General features: G+C 30.5%; 5 protein-coding genes across 5 annotated transcripts; 4 read left to right on the top strand and 1 right to left on the bottom strand.

Moving 5' to 3' along the window:
- Positions 1 to 4,126: 4,126 nt before the first annotated feature.
- LOC136086929 (uncharacterized) lies at positions 4,127 to 6,361 on the top strand. Its single transcript, XM_065809429.1, has one exon. It carries the CDS (start codon positions 4,127 to 4,129, stop codon positions 6,359 to 6,361), a length of 2,235 nt encoding a protein of 744 aa, XP_065665501.1.
- Positions 6,362 to 7,098: 737 nt separating this feature from the next.
- Positions 7,099 to 9,595, bottom strand: LOC136086928 (uncharacterized). The gene is made up of 2 exons (XM_065809427.1): positions 7,768 to 9,595; positions 7,099 to 7,580 (listed from the first exon to the last, which is right to left on the bottom strand). The coding sequence occupies exons 1-2, from the start codon at positions 9,593 to 9,595 to the stop codon at positions 7,099 to 7,101; spliced, it is 2,310 nt and encodes a 769-aa protein (XP_065665499.1).
- A 6,370-nt stretch (positions 9,596 to 15,965) lies between these two features.
- On the top strand, positions 15,966 to 16,454 carry LOC136086927 (zinc finger MYM-type protein 5-like). Its single transcript, XM_065809426.1, has one exon. The coding sequence runs from the start codon at positions 15,966 to 15,968 to the stop codon at positions 16,452 to 16,454; it is 489 nt and encodes a 162-aa protein (XP_065665498.1).
- Positions 16,455 to 16,820: 366 nt separating this feature from the next.
- On the top strand, positions 16,821 to 17,591 carry LOC136086926 (zinc finger MYM-type protein 6-like). Its single transcript, XM_065809425.1, has one exon. It carries the CDS (start codon positions 16,821 to 16,823, stop codon positions 17,589 to 17,591), a length of 771 nt encoding a protein of 256 aa, XP_065665497.1.
- Positions 17,592 to 17,767: 176 nt separating this feature from the next.
- On the top strand, positions 17,768 to 18,256 carry LOC136086925 (zinc finger MYM-type protein 1-like). The gene has a single exon (XM_065809424.1). The coding sequence runs from the start codon at positions 17,768 to 17,770 to the stop codon at positions 18,254 to 18,256; it is 489 nt and encodes a 162-aa protein (XP_065665496.1).
- The last annotated feature ends 2,999 nt before the right edge of the window (positions 18,257 to 21,255 follow it).

The raw sequence follows: 21,255 nt of genomic DNA, 5'->3' as shown, positions 1-21,255 counted from the left end.
CATAATATACCGGAAGGTACTGCGTGTAGGTAAAGCCCAACCTTTAACATATTTGCTAATGTCAAAACATTCTTCTTCAAATACCTCCTGGTGTGAGTTTGGTTTATAACTACGTTAGTTTGACTGACTTGCATCTTCATTATGAAACTCTGTCTCACGTTATCCATTCCTGATTTTAAAGCGCTGATATGTGTCTTCCCGACATCATGTGTTCTTCTAGTTCTTCTGATGTATGGAATGATCCATTACAAATTGGCTCAGAGCAAAAGTGAAACAAATTTAGTGATCTATCTTCGCGAAACTTTTCCTTCATATTGCTTTTAAAAACTCTTGTTTTCTTCTCAGTATCACTATATGGGTGTGTTAAAAACATCTGCAGATCAAAATTGACATTAGAATATTCTTGCTTAACTCCATCACCAACTGCATAGTATTGCCATATTGTCATACAGATTTGAAAGAACTCAAACGAATGATACTGACTTATTTTAGCTATTTGTGTTCCACTCAACTTGCTTTTGCCCTTTATAGTGGCAACACCAACAGCAGAATTTTTCAGCCCATGTCCGTAATGTAAAGCAGTATAAATGTCCTCTGCACACATCAAATCGTTACCAGCATCTACAAAGCTACGAATCAATGACTTTGCTCCGGCAGCTTCTCTGTCGCACTGATCCTTGCCACGACAAGGTTCGTTATAATCGTAGCGCTTAAGCTGTATTTGGTTATTTTTGCACAACATAAAAAGAGCTTCCATTATAAAGTTGCCATGGTACGATGAAACATTATCAGATTTTGCAAAGAGTTTATTAACACCAGAATGGTCATGTTTAAACTTCGGAAGAACTAATTGGGCAATTGATAGTGTTTCCGATAAACCTTGCTCACACCTATAAAGAGCTGTAAAATACACCTTTTTATGTAAAAGGTTGTTTTTCTTAGTGAAGAAAATATCTACATGTAGTGACATCCCCTTTTTCCAAAATATTCTTTTTGACCTTCCCTGAATTTGGATGGTAGAACTTTTTGACAATAGTCTTTCAACCAAAATCCAGTTTCTTCATCAAGACTTTCAAAAGCAAAAACTTTGGCTTTTTTCTGTTGACAATCACGCATTAAATGTTTTTTATAATCAATGATATCTTTTTCAGCAATTTCAATATCATAAATAGTATCCTCATCGGCTGAATTATTTGATCCTAATCTTTTTATTTCAACTAAGGATTTGTTTAAATTTTCACACATAACAAATCTTAGCATTTCACTCATAACAAATCTTAGCATTAGGTTCTATTGAAATCTGTTGCAATTGCTTGTCGGTTAAATCACTCAATATTGGGCAGTGGGAGATAGAATTAGGGTAGTTCGCACTGCAGTTAAACTGGAAATTAGTTTTGTAATATCGTTTGCTACGATCAAATAAGTTACTCAGCTCTCTATTCTGGTACTTCAAAGATAAATCTTGCAAGATAGAGAAACCATTCATAGCTGCAGCAGTAATATCATCTAGTCCCGCTAAACATTTTTGTTGAGATGGTTTAACAGCATGAAGTATTCGCCACAAACTGCTCTCCGATAAAGGAGAGTAGTTCTCACTTCTGCAAACTTTATTATAAAATGCAATTGTATGACTCATTTTAGCTGTCAAAACAGCACCAGATATTTTATATACATCATTTGAGTCAAATTTAATTTTTGTGACTCCACATGCAATATCTTGAAGAAGGTTACTATTAAATATGAAATCGAGAAAATGTTAAACTTTTTTCTGGTCTAGTCGATTTCGTGTAATTTCTTTTTTGACAGGAATAGTTATATCTATGTTAGCATTCTTCATTTTTCGTGCCTGGTCTATCTTGTATTTGGAGCACCCAAAAACTTTCGTAAGTAACTTCTTAGTAAATTTTTCATGTTCAATTAAACACAGAACAATATTTTTATTCATAGAGTCACTTTCTTCATAAATTTTAACAAATTTTTTTAGATCATCAGGTACTGCATCATTGTCTGAAGTTTCCAAAGATCTATTTAAAACAATTGAGATAAAGTCTTCACTCTGATCTGGGGCAACAGCTTCAGCGAACCTCTTTGCAAGCTGTACCTTGGCTCTTTCAAATTTTCCTCGTAAATTATTTTTGGTTCCATTGCTGAGATCAGATCTTTTTATCATTTATCTGAAACTGAAAAGGGCAGATGTGGAGTGCTTCTGATAGGTTGATACCAGTAGATGTGGCACCTTCAACCTTTTCTCCAGAAAGTAAAATTTCTTTAGGCTCAAAATCAAAATCAGTTGTGTCCTCAATTAACTCTTCGTTAGTGGCAGTACTTGTTTTAGTTTGAATAAGAATGCGCTCTGACTTAAGGTGATTGTAACAAAATACGGAACCTACAGGAATATTTTTGTTGTAATGTTTTGAAACATTTGTTGGCATATTTATTAAAACACTTCTTACAGCTGGTGATTTTTTACCAACACTTAGTTCATGCATTGGATGACAGCATCTTCTTGGAAGAACCCAGCCAATATCTTGAATTTTAAAAAAAAATTAAAATTTGAAATATTTATTTTAAAGGTTTAGTAATTAAATTTTGTTGCTGTTGAAATGCGGTTATAAACAAATTCTTACCAAAGTTAAATCTATGGTAAAGACATATATAGTCATTATCAGAAAGTGATATGCACCCTCGGTTTTCTATAAGAGACTTTTATGCCCATTCTATCTCTTGGTGCGCCTTTAAAATCTAAAAACATAAAACTTAGATATTATGCAATATAAACTGAGGGAATTAAACAACAATCGTTTTACACTACTATATGGTGCTAACGGGGTTTTTTTTTTACAACTGCTAAGAGCATTTCTTACTTTAATTTTTACAAAGTGTGCTTTGACATCCAAAGTCAGATCTTGTATCTTGAATAAACTTTTTTCATTGAGACGAGGATATGGTCCACACTTGACATGCAAACATTTTCAACAACAACCTCTTGCTCTGACATATTTTTTGCAAGGGGTAAAAATCAACAATGTCATATTGAACAAAAACACAGTTTTTTTTTGTCATTGATGCCATGGAACCATTTTAAAACGTCGTTTGTACTATGCCATTGATGGACAAGCATAGCATTTCTAATTTTCTTGTTAATGTTGTCTAGTAAAGATTTGCTAACTTTTCCAAGCTCAGGCTTAGCAGGGTTAATTAATCGGCACTGAGGGTTATTGGCGAAATTCTCTTTGTGGTCTTTTACGGTAATAAATGCTGTTTTCATAGCAAGACGTTCTAATCGATCATCAATACCCAAATTTGTTGCTATTACTTTAGCTTGCATGTTAATATTGTTGTATTGTGTAGTATCAGACTTTTTATATGTTTTAGTAATATTATCGATATAAAGTTTTTCATATGAAGGTTTATCAATTTCATAAAGATTTTGAGTTTTATCCGCAAAAATAAACAAGTTTTCGAAGATTTAATTTTAGCGATATCATTACTTAATTGTTTTTGAAAATCGTTATGGATAGTGGTAAAAGAGATATTTTTTAATATATTTAATAAATCATGCTCAAAACTTACAAGATCGAGGTGTCGCGGTGGGCATTTTTTTGTTTTAAGATCGAAATGATAAACAAACTCTTGGTTGGGGTTTTTATCGCACATCAAAGCTTTCCACCTCATTCGTTTTACGACATTTTACAAATTTCAAATAATAAAATTTTACTCAAATTTCAGATAATACGACTGATATTATTTACCATTCTAGAAAATCCTTACTTTTTACAAGAAATAATATGTGGGTTAAAAAATCAGGAGATTCCGATTTTGATGTGACAATGGGAAGCTTTGATGGAGCCAAGTTGTGTGAACTGGAAAAACGTTTACATATTTCAAAAAACAAAAAAAATATATATTAAAAATACAGTGCAGTGTCTTCTTTGATGACATTAAAGTTATTCATCATATATTTGTTTTCATGGCGACACTTAGACGCAAGTTCGTTTAGCTTATTTAGTAAAGGCAATGGGGATGAAATTATATGATATTTTTCCATCAAGCATAAATTGAATGACTTACCACCAGGTTTAAACGGTTCAGCCTGGTCTAAAATTTTCCACGAAAGGACAGGATAATGATAATTTTTAATCGAGATTATAATGATATAATCTCGATTAAAAAGCGATTGCTTAAAAGTGCTTTACATAAAAGAATAAATGAAAAGAAATTATTGGACAAAGAGTTAGAAAATTTGAAATCTCAAGTAAGAAAAACCTGTTCAGCTTTGCAATGGTATCTTTTAACTATGGTAATCAAAAACTATATAAAAAAGAAAGAGCTTTCAATCATTAAAACTCACGAAAAGAAATTATGTTCTCTCACAAAATCAGCAGTTCTTCCTTTTAAACATCAAAATGTTATTCAAAATCTATCCTCATATACATTACAAGATGATGAACTTGATTTACTAAACAATGGTCTTGGTTTCGCTTTGCCACCAGCGTTTATAAAAAAGACGGATGTATTCGCTCAATTTGATTGTATTTCGCAATTTCTTAATAATCAACTGAAAAACAACGATTCAAAACCTCAACTTAAAAGTGAACTTTCCCATTTGGCTAACAACTACGTATACAAATACACTCCATCTGAAAATTGTCTAAGAAAACATAAAATATTAAAAAGACTTCGGAATAATGAGAACATTGTTATTACACGACCAGACAAAGGAAATGGTATAATTGTTCTTAATAAAATTGATTATATAAATTCATTACATAATATTATAAGTAATAAGACTAAATTTAAAGAATTAAAAGAGGATCCAACTATAAAAAGAGAAATATCTTTACAAGGGTATCTTAGAAAACTTTATAAGCTTAAATGTTTTGAAAAAGACATTTACACTAAAATCTATCCTGTAGGATCTCAACCTGCAAGAATTTACGCGTTACCTAAGATGCACAAAGTTAGTAAAGATAGTTCTCTTCCAACATTTCGACCTATCATCTCAACAATCGGAACATATAACTACAACCTTGCCAAACATCTCTCTCATTTATTGTCTCCATATATACCTAAACAATTTTGCACTTTAGACTCATTTTCTTTTGTTGAAGAATTAAAACAAATTAATGTAACTAATAAATTTATTGTTTCATATGATGTTGAAAGTTTGTTCACGAATATTCCTCTTAAAGAAACCATCAACATTGCAACTGATTTATTTTTTAAAAATAAAACTAACTCAAAACGTTTTTCAAAAGTTCAATTTAAAAAATTACTTCAGATTTCCACATCCGGTTCACATTTTCTATTTGGCGGTAAATATTACGATCAAACAGATGGCGTTGCTATGGGTTCTCCTTTAGCGCCCATCTTAGCTAATATTTTCGTCGGTTATCATGAGCAAACTTGGGTCAATAACTGCTCTTTTACAGCACCATTTTTTTATAAACGGTATGTCGATGACATAATTGCTATTTTTAATTCTGAATATGAAGCTCAAGAATTTTTCAAACACCTCAATAAACAACATAAAAATCTGAAATTTACTATGGAAAAAGAACAAGATAACCAGATTGCTTTTTTAGATGTACTTATTAAAAAATCCTACTCGTTTACGACTTCAGTTTATCACAAAAAAACGTATACAGGTCTTTTACAAAATTTTTTTAGTTTTATTCCCTCTTGCTACAAATTTGGACTTGTTCGGTGTTTGATTGATCGTACATTTAAAATTAATAATTCTTGGTTTGGTTTTGATAAAGATATTAAGAATCTATCATTAGTTCTACAAAATAATAAATTTCCACAAAAAATTATTGACTATGAAATTAAATCCTATATTGATAAGAAAATGAACCCATCTGTGTCTAACATTGTTAATAGCTTAAATATAAGATACTTTAAACTTCCATACATTGGAATGTACTCTAATTATACTAAAAGAAAAATTTCAAAAATTGTTCATAAATATTGCAAGGATATTCTAATAAAATTAATTTTCACTACTAATAAAATACAAGATTGTTTTTGCTTAAAAGAGTCACTTCCTAAACTGCTTAAATCTCATGTTGTCTATAAATTTTCTTGCGCTGGCTGTAATGCCAGTTATATTGGAGAAACCTCCAGACACTTGGCAACTAGAATAAATGAGCACCTTAAAAGTGATAAACAATCTCATATATTTAAACACTTAAATTTATCTCTTAATTGCAAAAATTTGGCTAACTGTGATTCTTTTGAGATTTTGGATAATGCCCCAAACAAACACAAATTAAAGATAAAAGAAGCCCTCCACATTATGTGGGAAAGTCCCTCACTTAATAAACAAGCTTTACATTATACTATAAACTTATCTATTTAATTTTACTGTCAGTTTATTTATATATATATATATTTTTTTGACAGTTGGTTATTTTTATTTGTTATTTACCGAGTTATTTTGTAATAAATATATTGGTTTATTATGTATAACTTTTTGTCCGTTAATATTTCTCTGTAAAGACTTCTATTTTTTAATATATATTTCAGAGTTTTTTATTATTGTAATATAATCTTTTGTATATGTAAATTATATTTTTAGAAACATGTCTAGTATTTAAAACATCGTGTTATTTTTAAAAATAATTTCTTATTTTATGCTTTTTCGACGTTCAACAAATATTTATATATATATATATATATATATATATATATATATATATATATATATATATATATATATATATATATATATATATATATATATATATATATATATGTATATATATATGTATATATATATATATATATATATATATATATATATATTTATATATATATATATATATATATATATATATATATGTATATATATATATATATATAGGGGCGGATTAGGCTTTTGAAAAGGCCCGGGAAATGCTATCATGAAAAAGGCCCACCAAGTGACCTTTTTTTTTAAATCGTATTCGCTTGTAACCCCTCACTTTTAAATACTTTTGTACCACTATTGAACAATAAGGACTTGTATACACTTGTTTAAAATCAATAAAGATGTCATTTAAGTACATGTGTTATATTTGTATTATAAATTCATATTTAAATCACAAAAACTAAAAATCATAAAAACAGTAACTTTTTTAATTCACCACTCGATTTAGCAAGTTCATCAATAATTTCATCGTTGGTTATGTTACTCAATATGTCCTTTTCAATGCACATCATCAACAGTGAGTCCAAGTGATCTTCTGTCAACTGACTTCGCAATCTTGTTTTGACACATTTCAACTTGCTGAAACTCCTCTCACAAGCCACTTGGGTAATTGAAATTGTGAGCATGAATTTGTATGCCCTGTGCAGCATGCAGTAGCTCTTGCCGTAAAGATTATATTTTCGAAGCACGTGGTAGCAACAGTAAATGCACGAGCGACACTTCTTTAGAGGGCCGCATTTATGGTTGGTGGCGTCATCTTCATTTTCAACCTCATCCTCATCAATCGTGATTTGATCAGAGCAATTGTAACTCTCTTCCAATGTTTTTTTTAAAACTGGCCACTTTTTTGCTAAGTCCAACAGCTCAAGCAACAGCTGCGCTTCTTCGCCTAAAATATAAAAAGATAAAGATAATCTCATAAATATTCAAAATAAAGAACAAAAGAGATAGCCTTATCTAATGCTAATTAAAAATTTAATGAAGTTTACCAATTTGGAAAACAAAAATACTTAAGCAATTACTAATAAAATTTAACAAGAAACCAATCAATTATATTTATAAGTAAATTTACACACCTGTTGCCGAAATATGACATGAGATTTTCTGAAGGGCTTTTTTTGGAATATTACATTTCAATAACTCAGAAAATCCGTTGGGGTCAAAACAACTCATATCAGAGTACAGTTCACCGTGTGATGTAAACCGAGTCGACAGACTTCTTAACACTGTGTCTGTGTCTAGAATACCATTGTGGACCTCTACTTCAAACTTTTTTAAAGGATCTGTAAGTGGATCATCATTTGCTAATTCTCCTGCCATTACTTTTCTTATTCTTTTGCGTACCATTGGCAAATCTGTCTGTATAACACAATCACATTCTTTCTCGTCAAGAATGGTTGCGGACACATTAATGAAATGGTCTGCAGCCACCTTAACTTGATCAAAATTGCGTGATTGAGTCTGAATTTCTGAAATAGTTACTTTAACCATCTCAAACGCCTTTATGAAATTCAATCCAGATGTCTGTAGGTATTTGGACAGTGGTGTGGTTGACTCCATTATTCTTAGATATAAAAATCCCGTCAGTACAGTCTTATACTTCAATAAGGACGTTAATAGACACTGCGCATCATAGCGTGCTTCAACACTTAATTTAGTGGAAGAGACTGCTATTTCCAATACTTGAACGACGTCTGTGTATAATCCTCCTTCACCGTCGCGAAACGTACCAAAAAACTTTTGAAGGGCATCGTGTTTGGACCCCCATCTTGTAGCACCGATAACACTTAGTCGTTTGTGAATGTTTTGGCCATTTTTTTCTTTCATGTGATCAGTCCAAAGGTCCATTCTCAAGTAGGACTCACGAAAAAACATAGCAGCCTTTTGAAGTATACCAAAAAGTGTCATTGAAGCTTCATTACTGCTGGTGGCGTCACATACGACCAGATTTAAAACATGCGCATAACACCATGTGTGAATGTGTCCAGGAGACGCTTTTTCTAAGAATGTAGTAAATCCATTGTATGCCCCGGCCATATTAGACGCGCCATCAGTACTATCTGACACACATTTAGTAATATCAATGCCATTTTGTTCCAAAACATTTGATATCAATTTGCACAGATCACTGCCTTTTCCAGAATGTGAATCGACAACACCAATAAGTCGCTCCTCAACTTTGTCGGTAACGTATCGCAGGACTATCGCACATTTATCCGCTTGTGTTACATCTTGAGTTGTGTCAAGTTGCACTGAGAATATTCCCGCTTGTTGTACTTCTTCAGCAATGGCACTTTTCATTAATTTAGCGATTCCAAATATAATTTGGTTTACAGTGGATTTGGAAATGAAAGTATTTCTGTTAGCTCTATTCCTCTTATCCTGTTTATCATTCAGCATGCCTTTGTCGATAATTTCCTTCAAATGCGCATTTAGAATTTCATCGTACTTCGCAACAAGAATCACGATTTCAAGAAATGTTCCATGATCCACTCTGTCGTTAGCCAAAACATTGACGGCTTCGCAACCAGCCTTACCTCGATATGGCATACCACGTTTACCAATCACTTTGACAATTGACACTACTCTGTCTACGATCAATCTACGATGTAAAACTTGCTGTTTTCGTAGACTATATTGCTGACCTTGTACCATATCTAAAATGGTCCGATTAGCAGAGAAATGTAGATAAGCCTCGACACATTCTTGGTGTCTCTTTGACGATTCGTGTTCCACAATACGTTGATGAATATGAGTCCAACTATTAAAACCTGTTACAAATGAACTTGGTTTCTGCTTCTCATTTCCATGTGCCAAACAAACACTGCAAAACAGGCACTCTTCTTCTTCTGAAAATGAAAGAAACATACGCTGCATACCATCTTCAGGACGATAATATACCATTTTTGAATTAAAGTGAGGTCTTTCAGGCTAATGTGGGTGATATTTATAGAAAGTTGTCAGTTCATTCAGGTGAGGCTTATTAAACCAATCATTCACTCGGGTAGTAGTTTTTTCGTTATCACCAGTAGGTTCAACCATGCTTGAAGAAGCTGTGATGTTTTAAATGAGGATTGGTTGGGTCATTTCATTAATGTCAGTATGAACGCCATCTTCATCATCAAGGTTTGTTTGGGTCTTTTTAGCAGCGTGAGATTGAACCTCATCGACAGGCTCAGCATCAGCATGGTGTTGCAGGGTATTTGAATTCAGTTTAGAAAACATGGATAGTAGATGTTTAGTTGTTTTAGCGTCTTCTCGCAAAAGCTTTATGTTTTTCTCACGTAACTTTTCATGTCCACTTTTTTGCTTAGACATCACACCTGTAAAAAAATAAAAAAATAAACATTTGTATTAGCCTTTTAACTACTATGATAGTTTTTATTGATTATTTTTAAATAAGTGTTATGAATGGAAGACCTGCGACTGTATTGTTATTTGTGTGAAGTTTGTTAATCTGATTATTTTTAAAGAATATAACTTAAAATTTTAGAATATACTAATTTTAATATTTTTTAAAATAAACCTACATTTTATTAAACCTACATTATTATTACCTACATTATTATTAAACCTACATATTTATTAAAATAAACCTACATCTTCATTAATAATAAATCATTCATATTTATTTTTATAAACTGTGTAGAGATTTCTTGTTAATATTATACATACTATATAAAATATAAATAGATTACTTTTAATTTTTAAATAGTAAAATACCATATTAATAAGAAACCAATATTTATATAAATACCTACTTACTTTTTTTGTTAGATATTTTATATTATAGTTATAATATTGTTTTGATTTAGAAAATATTTATTGAAATAATAAATTATAAAAGAAGCGTTACATTAAATTAAAAATTCTATATAAGATATGTATAATAAATTATTTAACGCGTTTTTATTTAACTCGTTTTATTTAAACAATAATCTATAGTGAAAACAAAGTTGAATAAAGCAAAATCTGAAGTAAATTTCAACTCACAATTTTTTATTACTATTCTAGAAATTTATTAAAAAAATTAAAGAAAATACGTTTTGAAATATTGTAAAATTTTAAAATGTTGTATTGCTGACGGCCCACCGGGAAATGTCCCGGTGGCCTAATCCGCCCCTGTATATATATATATATATATATATATATATATATATATATATATATATATATATATATATATATATATATATATATATATATATATATATAACATCTTCTATATGCTGATGATATTGTCATGTGTACCGCAACCAAAGATTTTCAAAATTTACTTGACTTATGCTAACTCATGCTTTGAAATGTGATGTAACTTTAATCAATAACATTATTCTTAAAATGTTTAGCTTAATTAGATCTCATTAGCCAATTTGGCTAATAATATAAACGTTATCACATGGTTATCAGTTATTGTAATTTTTTCAAAAAGAATCGCTTCATGATATACATTTCAATTTAATCCCTATAAGAATACATTTGATCTGAATTTAAAGTATCAATAAGGGACCAGTGCTCCCAAGCCATTAGTGAAACATAGTGCTTATTTACTTCTGTGGTAATTCGTAAGTAATAACACTTCCCATTGCTATTGTTGTAAACCAGTAAGAAACTTATAACAAAGTTCTTGAAATCTGACATATTCATTTGAAAACTACTGACAATAAAATGCATCTTTATTATCTTGTAACTAAATAAATAAATTTGAATATATACATTGAGAACAGAATTTAATCGTACAAAGTAATTTTTCAATAAAATTAACATCTTTGAATAAAATACTGTATCAAGCAGTAATTATAAAGAACTTTTTTTTTCTCCAATTATTCATTTGATAAAAAACCTTCAAAAAAGTTGTTAAATTTGCCTTTATGCTTTTGATTTACCTGGTTGAGAATTTGAAACGAAAAGGGGATAAAGACACTTGCACATAAAATAATTGTACAAGAAAAACTTTATAGGTTAAAGCTAAAAAAAAAAACCAGTTTATTAAAATAACTGAGAAACCGTTTCAATTTTTTGTATTTTATTAATACAGGCCCTTAGCAATTGGGGGAGAAAGGGGGAGATGAGGGGGGGCAGCAGGGGCATTTGCCCCCCCCTTCCCCCTAATAATTTTTCAAACTAATGATTTTAAAGAAATTGACTGAAAAAATGATTAAAAAAAAAAAGGTCCTTAGAACCATTTCGGGTAGTACTGCCCCCTCCCCAATATAATATTTGTTCCTACGGGCCTGTAATATACTTTTATATTTAGTTGGTCTTCCTTTTGCTTTAATTACATCTAACAAGCGTTTTGGTATTGAGACATATTATCAATCTTAGACCATGATTTAACAACAGCTTTCTTCAAATCTTCTTTTTTCGTAAATGCTCTATTACCTATTTTTTTTTATCTAATAAAGTCCATAAATGCTCTATAGGATTCAATTCTGGGCTCTGTGAAAGCTATTCTAAAACGTTTATGCCATTTTCATCAAATAAAGTTTAAGTTTTTCTAGCAGTATGCTTTTGATCATTGTCTTGTTGAAACAAAAAACTGTTTCCCAATCTAAGTCTTTTAGCAGGTTATTTTAAATTTCGTTTCAATATTTTGTTATACAAATCAGCATTCATAGTTTCATCAATAAATTCTAATTTACCAACACTGTTCCTCTCGTGCAACTCAAATTAAATGCTTCACCCCTCTTTCGCCAAACTCTTTTTGCACCGTCAGATTTTTTTAAATTAAAATTGGATTTATCAAACCAAAGTACTTTTTTCTAAAGTGATGCTTGCATTAAATAATACTTTTTTGCAAAATTCATTCTTCTCTTCATATGATTTTTTGTTAAAAAAGTTTTTTTACCGAGCTATACAGCCACTAAACCCTGCTTTATAAATGCAATTTCTAATTGATATTGGTAAAATTGTGTTTCCTGTTAAGTTTTTCAGATAATTTGCTATATTTTTTGCACTTTCAAACCATTTTTTTTAATCATTCTTAAAATTTCTCTATTATCTCGTGAGGTTGTTATCAGCTTTCGTTCTCGTCAAATTTCAAACGTTTCATATTGTTTGTATTAATTTAATGTATTGTATTAATGGCTCTAACTGTTGTAAATGGAATATTTGTAAGTTCTTCAACTTTTCTATCAGTATTTTCTTTTTTAACCAAGTATATAACAAGTTTTCGTTAAGTAGAACTTAAATATTTACCTTTGGGTGCTATAATGTTCGATGAACAGAGTTTTCAATGACTTTTTTTTTTTATCAAAAATGTAATTAATTGCAGAAAATAATATTCTAGAAACATAAATCCAATAATAAAATTGATATTTTATAAATTAAAAAAACCATAAACATTCATAACAAATAATAAAACAGTTTTGTACAATTAATTTTTGTGCATGCAAATTAATACCTGTGTAAGTAAAAAATCAAAAATTGTGTAACAAACATATATATATATATATATATATATATATATATATATATATATATATATATATATATATATATATATATATGTATATATATATATATGTATATATATATATATGTATATATATATATATATATATATACATATATATATATATATATATATATATATATATATATACATATATATATACATACATATATATATATATATATATATATATATATATATATATATATATATATATATATATATATATATATATATATATGTATATATGTATATATATATATATATATATATATATATATATATATATATATATATATATATATATATATATTTACATATACATATATAATATATAGGCCCGCAGCAAGCTTTTTTTGTTGTTTGAGATGAAGAAAAAGGTAACTTTCAGACATGGAGCCCACTCCAAACATTTATAAGTTTATGTTTATGTCAAATAAGGAACTTTTGTCAAAAATTAGGATTACTGGAGCCTGGGAACAAATAATGCCCCAAAACCCATACCCCCTGCCCTTAACGTGAAAGTAACAAGTTTTTTACTATTTAATATTTTTTTAAATTTTTATAACTAAATTTACATTCATCGACAAATTTCATAAAAAGTCTTTGATTTTTATGACCCTGCAAAGTGTACAGTCCTTTAAAATTATGGGTGATTCAAACTTTGTATTGTTATAATTTTTAAACACTCAGAGATTATTGCATGAAATTTAAAACTTGTTGATGAATAATAGTAATAAATAGTAAAGAGGCAAAGAGTTTAGGGCTTTATTTGTTGCCAGGCTCTGGTCATCTCAATTTTTTACAAATGTTCCTTATTTGACATAAACATAAACTTATAAATGTTTGGAGTGTGCTCCATATCTAAAAGTTACCTATCTCAAACAACAAAAAAAGCTTGCTACGGTCCTGATATCTATATACATTTATATATGTTTACAGATGTATATATATGCATATAAGTATATATATATATATATATATATATATATATATATATATATATATATATATATATATATATATATATATATATATATATATATATATATATATATATATATATATATGTATATATATATATATATATATATGCATATATATATATATATATATATATATATATATATATATATATATATATTCATATATATATATATATATATATATATATATATATATATATATATATATCAAGTTGTCCTTGTTGTACTCTTCTTCATATTCTGTAACTTCAGGGGTTCCTCAAGGTTCAGTCCTTGGCCCTATACTCTTTTTAATTTACACTAACGATCTTCCAGATATTCTCACATCTAAGGTGGCATTGTTCGCTGATGATACTACCATTTATTCTTATCATGATAAGAAGCCGACACTCTCTGATTGCTTGGAGGGGGCATTTGAGCTGGAAAAGGATCTCAATTCTCCTACAGGATGGGGCTCACAGTGACTGGTGAACTTTAATTCAGATAAAACTCAATTTTTTTCAGCCAAGCGTTATCGCAATAATTTAGATCTTCCTATATTTATGAACAGTAATGTACTCGATGAGTCATCTACCCATCATTTTCTAAGATTAACTCTTACTTACGATCTTTTTTGGAAACCGTATATCAAATCCGTAGCAAAATTAGCATCCGCTAAGGTTGCATCTCTTTATCGAGCTTGACACTTTCTTACTCTGGATTCTATTCTCTATCTCTATAAATCTCAAACCCTTCCTTGTATAGGATAATGTTGCCATATCTAGGGCGGATCTTCTAATGATGCCCTTTCTCTTTTAGACAAGGTGCAAAAATGCATTGTAAACATAGTTGGACCTGCTCTTGCAGCCAATCTTCAACCATTATCACATTGTCGCAATGTTGCTTCTCTTTCTCTTTTCTACAAATACTATAATGGGCACTGCTCTAAAGAGCTAGCGTCTCTTGTGCCATCTACTAAAATTCATTCTCGTGTTACTCGTCATTCAATTAAGTCTCATCCTTTTTTTGTGATTGTTCTTAAGTGCTTCAAAAACTCTTATTTGTCTAGTTTTTTTACTCGAACATCAGTTCTTTGGAATTCACTTTCTTCATCTTGCTTTCCTGATTCATATAATTTCCAATCTTTTAAGTTGTCTGTCAATCTTTTTCTTGCTCTACAATCTTCATCTTTTTTCTTCAAGTAACTTCCAACTTTAATTAGTGGTTGCTTGCAGCCTAGTTGGAAGCGAAGATGTTAAAATATATATATATCAGAGCCGTACCAAGGGCGGGGCCGGCCGGGCCGCGGCCTGAGGCGCCAAAATTGGGAGGGCGCAAACTTTAATAAATTAAAAAAACAATAATCAGTTTATGAAACTAGTTTTCACGGCGTCGCTGCTGTTGAACAGAAAATTAATTAAAATTCCGCCTCTTGACACAAACTCCTGAATATTAAAGCTCATATACTGAACAAAAAAGCGTCCTATAACACTAATATACCTTTGATAACTTTTGAGCATTATAATTCTATTATGAGTCGAACCCAAAAGTTATCTGGTGCTGAATTTAAGAAGAAAAGAAAACAGCGCCAAGAAAGTGACGAGAAACTACAAAACTGTTTCAAAAAGTGGTTGGTAACAAACTCAGTGGAGAAACAAATTATTTTAGAGGATATTTGTATTGAAATTAATGACAATTCAACAGATCCTATAATTGACTTTAATTGAGTTCAGATCATCATTTGGAATTAATTGAAGAGGAGATTTTCATCAGCCAAAGTCAAGAAGAATTTTGCACAACTGATTCAGAACCAACCAGGGAAGATGAAAATGCCTAGCTTTCAGGCCCAGCTGAAATGGACGAGGTTGAACTTCATTCAGAAATCTCAGAAATTCCAGTGGCCTCGGAAGAAAATTTTCAACATAGGGATTTAGCAACATGGCCTAAAATAACGGGCAAAACAAAATGCTTTTTGATTGAGCATAGGTCAGAGCAAAACAGAAGAGAATTTTTCCCAAACACGCTGTGTGATTTTGACAACAGAATGCGACACTTCAGCTCAAAATGGTATGAAAAAATTCATCCCAATGGTAAAAAATCTGTTCGCACTTGGCTGCAGTACAGCAATAAAAAAGATTCTTTATTTTGTTTTTGCTGTTTGTTATTTTTAACAACAAAAACCAACAATTTCTTAGAAATTTCTAAAGGGTTTTGTGACTGGAAAAAACTAAACCCAAGAATTCCTGAGCATGAAAACAACAATGAACACCAAAGATGCTATTCTGATCGGAAAACTCTTGAAAAAAACCTCAAGGAAGGAAAGACCCTGAATTCTGATCTCTAGAGAGTTATTAGTGGAGAGATGAAAAAGCGGAGAGATATCTTAAAAGTGATTGTTGATGCAATTTTTTTCTGTGCCAAGAACAATCTTGCCCTTCAGGGAACAATAGAAGACATTGGTCAACAAAACAGTGGCATTTTTCTGAGCTTAATTGAGTTGATTAGCCATTATTATCCTTTAGTGGCTGAACACATTGCGTCCGTTAAAGCAAAAAAACCCACAACATCCTTCTTTTCTCCTTGAATTCAAAATTAGCTGATTGAGTTACTTGGGCAGAAAGTCAGGAAAGAAATTTTGTCAAACATCAAAGAAGCTAAATACTACTCTGTTCTGTTTGACTGCACTCCAGATACCTCCCACAAAGAGCAGATGATTCAGATCATCAGGTATGTCCGCATCAGTGATGAAACCTGCACAATTAAGGAAAGCTTTGTGGACTTCATTCAATCTCACCAAAAAACCGGAAAAGGTCTTGCAACAGAAATAAGTGAAAAATTGGAGAAGGATGGTCTAAGCATTTCCGATTGCCGGGGCCTAGGCTATGACAATGGAGCCAATATGTCTGGAAAATACAATGGCATCAAAGCTCACATCCATTCTCTTAATGAGTCAGCAAGATTTGTTCCATGCGCAGCTCACACTTTAAATCTTGTTGGTGTTCATGCTGCTGAGGTTTCCCCACTCATGATTACGTTTTTTGGAAAGGTTCAAGCCATCTTTAACTTTTTTTCAAGCTTCACGTCAAGATGGGAAAAACTGATGAAAACGTTGACCATCTCATTAAAGGGAAATAGTGACACAAGATGGTCTACCAAAAAAGAAGCAATTACACCATTGCACAGACAAATCAAAGATGTTCTTCAAGTTTTGGAATCCGTTATCCACAATCCCATGACAAATGCTGTCACAGTTAGCAGTGCAAAAGAACTTCTCATTCATATTGATTTCAGTTTTTTGTGTTTGTTGGATTTCTGGTGTCAAATTCTTTCTCTAATTGACCGGGAAAACAAACTGCTTCAGTCAAAAACCATTTCAATTGACATTGCCGTAAAAAAAAACGAAATGGTTGAAGGCTTTCATTCAGAATTTTTGAGATATTGGGGTGGACAATATTATCAAAGATGCCACAGAAAAAGCTAACCAGAGCGGAATTGATGGTGGCTTTCCAATTAAGAGGAAGCGCAAAGTGAAGCGAATAGCACTTTATGAAGTTGAAGATGACTCTCACCTTCTCACAGCAGAAACAGAATTTGGATCTCAGTGCAACCTTGTGTTTGACAGCATTATTACACAAATAGAGTGGCGGTTTGAGGCTGATGTCTGCTGTATCCTCTGATTTTGGCTACCTCAGTGGGGGTTCACTCTCTAAAAGTTCATTGGATGAACTCAAGAAAAAAGCTGCAAATTTATCTCAAATTGACAAGGCAGATTTAGATTCTTCCGATTTCCAGTCAGAAATGGCAAGCTTTAAATATCAAGCAGCCGCAATGATGGACAACTTTGAAAAATCTAGACCGATCGGCATTTTGCAGCTCATTTATAAATATTCTTTGACCGATGCTTATCCCAACACAACAATTGCTATTCGCATCTTCCTCACCATACCAGTCACAGTTGCTACGTGTGAGAGAAGTTTCAGTAAACTTAAGCTCATAAAACACTATATGAGGTCAACAATTGGCCAAGAACGTTTGTCTAGTTTGGCTATGATTTCAATTGAAAATGAAGTGGCAAACAACATTGATTTTGATGATGTCATTAGTGAATTTGCCTCAAGAAAAGCCAGAAAAGTGGCATTGAACTAAAGTTTGTGCAACCTTAGTGACAAATTTTACTTATAACTTGATGTGATAAATTTTGTGATCAATAAATCATTTTTTTCGTTTAATTTTCTTCTTTTTTTTTTAAGGAGGGGGAGGGGGAGGGGAGGGGAAGAGGGGGCGCAATTTTCTTTTCTTGCCCGAAGCGCAAAATTGGCTCGGTACGGCCATGTATATATTTAAACAACTTTTAAAATGTATTCTACAAAACAGAGTGCTCAATGTTCTTAAAAGAACAGAGCAATTATAAAATAGTAGAAAATCACTTAACAAAAATTTTTCTCATTTAACACTTTGTTTCATCAATAAAGACTCATCAGAAATGAATGATCAAATTAATAAAAATGTTAAAGCCATATATATATATATATATATATATATATATATATATATATATATATATATATATATATATATATATATATATATATATATATATATATATATATATGCCTTTAACATGGTATCAAAAGATAGATGTAAGAATAGGCTACAAGTTTTTATAAGTTGTTATAGATATAATTAATTATAGATATAGTAACCCTGAAGAAATACAGGTTTTCAACATGAAAAAGCGTTTTATATATTAAATTTGTAATCTTTATACACAAAAAGTTGTTACTATTTGCTTCCATTCCGCGTTCAAATATTAGAGGTGTATCTTAGATTGTGGGTGTCTTCGTTATGGTCTAACACCCTCGTAGTGAAATGTTACATTCTTATAAATATTTCAAACTATAGAAAAAGTTTTTTGTTAAGATAAACTAATGAAATAGTTTATATACTTTTTTGTATATAACAATTACTGTAAAACCTTAATTGTTTTTTATGTTACATAAAAAACAATTAAGGTTTTACATTAATCATTATTTTTTGGATTTTAAAATAGTTATTAATACTATTATTATGAATAAAAAAATTGAACTTACTATCTGTTAGTGCATCTAAAACATTTTTATTGATCTTGTCCATATTAGATTAAATCTAATATAATAAATTAAAATAATTTAAAGTAAGATTTTTTTTTGAATCGCCTCTTATCCTGATTTTGGCTCCACCCGGATTTCGCTAACCGAATAAAAACAACAGAAAAACCGAAACTAGGCACCTTAAGTCCAATACTAATTAAACTAATTGCTCATAATTATTTTTCGTTGAAATTTGCATATGCATAGAAAATGCATGAAGCAAACAATTTTAATAATAAAAAAAGCGGGCTCAATATTTCTTCGACTAAAAATCTATGTGACAACATCAACCAAATTTTCATGCAAAATTCTCAGCAAAATAATCCATAAAAAAGTATGGTATCAATACACAATAGTTATATAAAAATCAAGCCTAACCTTTCTTCTTTTCAAAAATAGTCTAGGTTTATATATGTTTCTAAAAAGAACTACCTCAAAAAACCGTTTGCCTAGGGCTTCCTGAAAAAAGTGGTATACTTGCTATAACACAAACTAAACTCTTTGCTTATATTTATTTTTCGTTAAAATTTGGCATGTGCATAGAAAATACACGAGGAAAACTATTTTTAAAATAAAAAAAGCGGACTCGCATTTCTTCGATTACAAATTCATGAGAGAACATCAACCTAATATTCAGGAGCAAAATATTCCATAAAAAATTTGCTTTTATACATAATATATAAATCCATAAATGTTATACAGATGCGCATGTATTTAACTGTTAAATACATGAGCATATATGTATGTATATATTACGTACGTATATTATATATTATGTATTTTATATATTATGTACGAGCATATATGTATGTTAAATTTCAACATACATATATGTACATATATGCTCGTAACAGTGCGTGCATTATAATCAAATTCAAATTATATTTAATTTTATAATAGCATTTGTTTTAAAATTTAATAAGTGCATAAACAATATACATAAATTTTTTTTACAACTAAAGGATAAATCGTATAAACTTGATATTGTATATATTATAGCTTATTTGTTATATAAGAAAACTTTGTTTACGCATTTTTTGATTGGATACCATTTTTAGTTTTCTTAATATAATAGAAAATTCCTCCAATAGCAGTTTAAACAGTAAGGTATAGAGTTAGATTTTGACGTTAACAGCCTTCCGATAACTAAAATTACTACTGCTGTCAACCGGAGACATTAGTATACGAGTTTATTTTATCGCTGGTGTTAAAAGCTGTTAATTTACTTTTAACCAGCCGATAGCTTATCGCAGGGTTTAATGGAGAGATGTGAATACGGCTGCAGTGCTCTATGTTGGTTTGAATAAGGTCGAAAATCCACAATCCAGAGTTGCATAGTAAAGCTGGCAGTTGTAACCCTTCGAAGTCGTGGCAAAATATGGAACTCCACTTCCAGTGAATTGTGATGTAATCTTAAGTTTCCGTGGCATCTCCAGTTTGTCAAGCATTTTGCTGCTACAAAGATCACGTTCCATAAGACTTTGAAAAGAAAATCACTCCAAGTTTCTTTTAACACCTCCTTTAGCGCGTTGATGGAATTTGTTGCTTTCCAAAAATTGAGCTCTATGCCTAAAATATTTTTCAATAAAGTTTTTTATTGTAATTTGCTTAAAATGGTTTCTTTTAAATGATACAGTTATTTCGAATACTAATAAAAAAAAAAAAACAATATTTACATTGGAGTTTGTATAATCTCCAATTTAGAAAATGTGTCGAACTTACGGAATAGCTCCAGATAGCTCTCTGCTTCTGACTTATTCTTGACTAAATTATCAGAATCACTTTCAAAATCCTCTAAACAGTTAATGATGGCAGAATAGCTACTGGTAATAGATATAATAGATGGTTTTTTTAGGATCCATCGAGTTGGAATAAATAGCGGCAGCGATGTTCCAATTTTTACATCCTCGACAATTCAAAATTTATTGAAACATGCCAGGCATTTTAGAGAACCACGGACAAATGCAATGAATGGTTGGACTATATTCATTATACTCCTTATCTCTGTTTAATTTT

This window comes from Hydra vulgaris, chromosome 11 (genome assembly GCF_038396675.1).
Source record: "Hydra vulgaris chromosome 11, alternate assembly HydraT2T_AEP".
In the NCBI taxonomy this organism is placed as follows: Eukaryota; Metazoa; Cnidaria; class Hydrozoa; order Anthoathecata; family Hydridae; genus Hydra; species Hydra vulgaris.
This window is presented reverse-complemented; position numbering and strand designations above follow the sequence as displayed.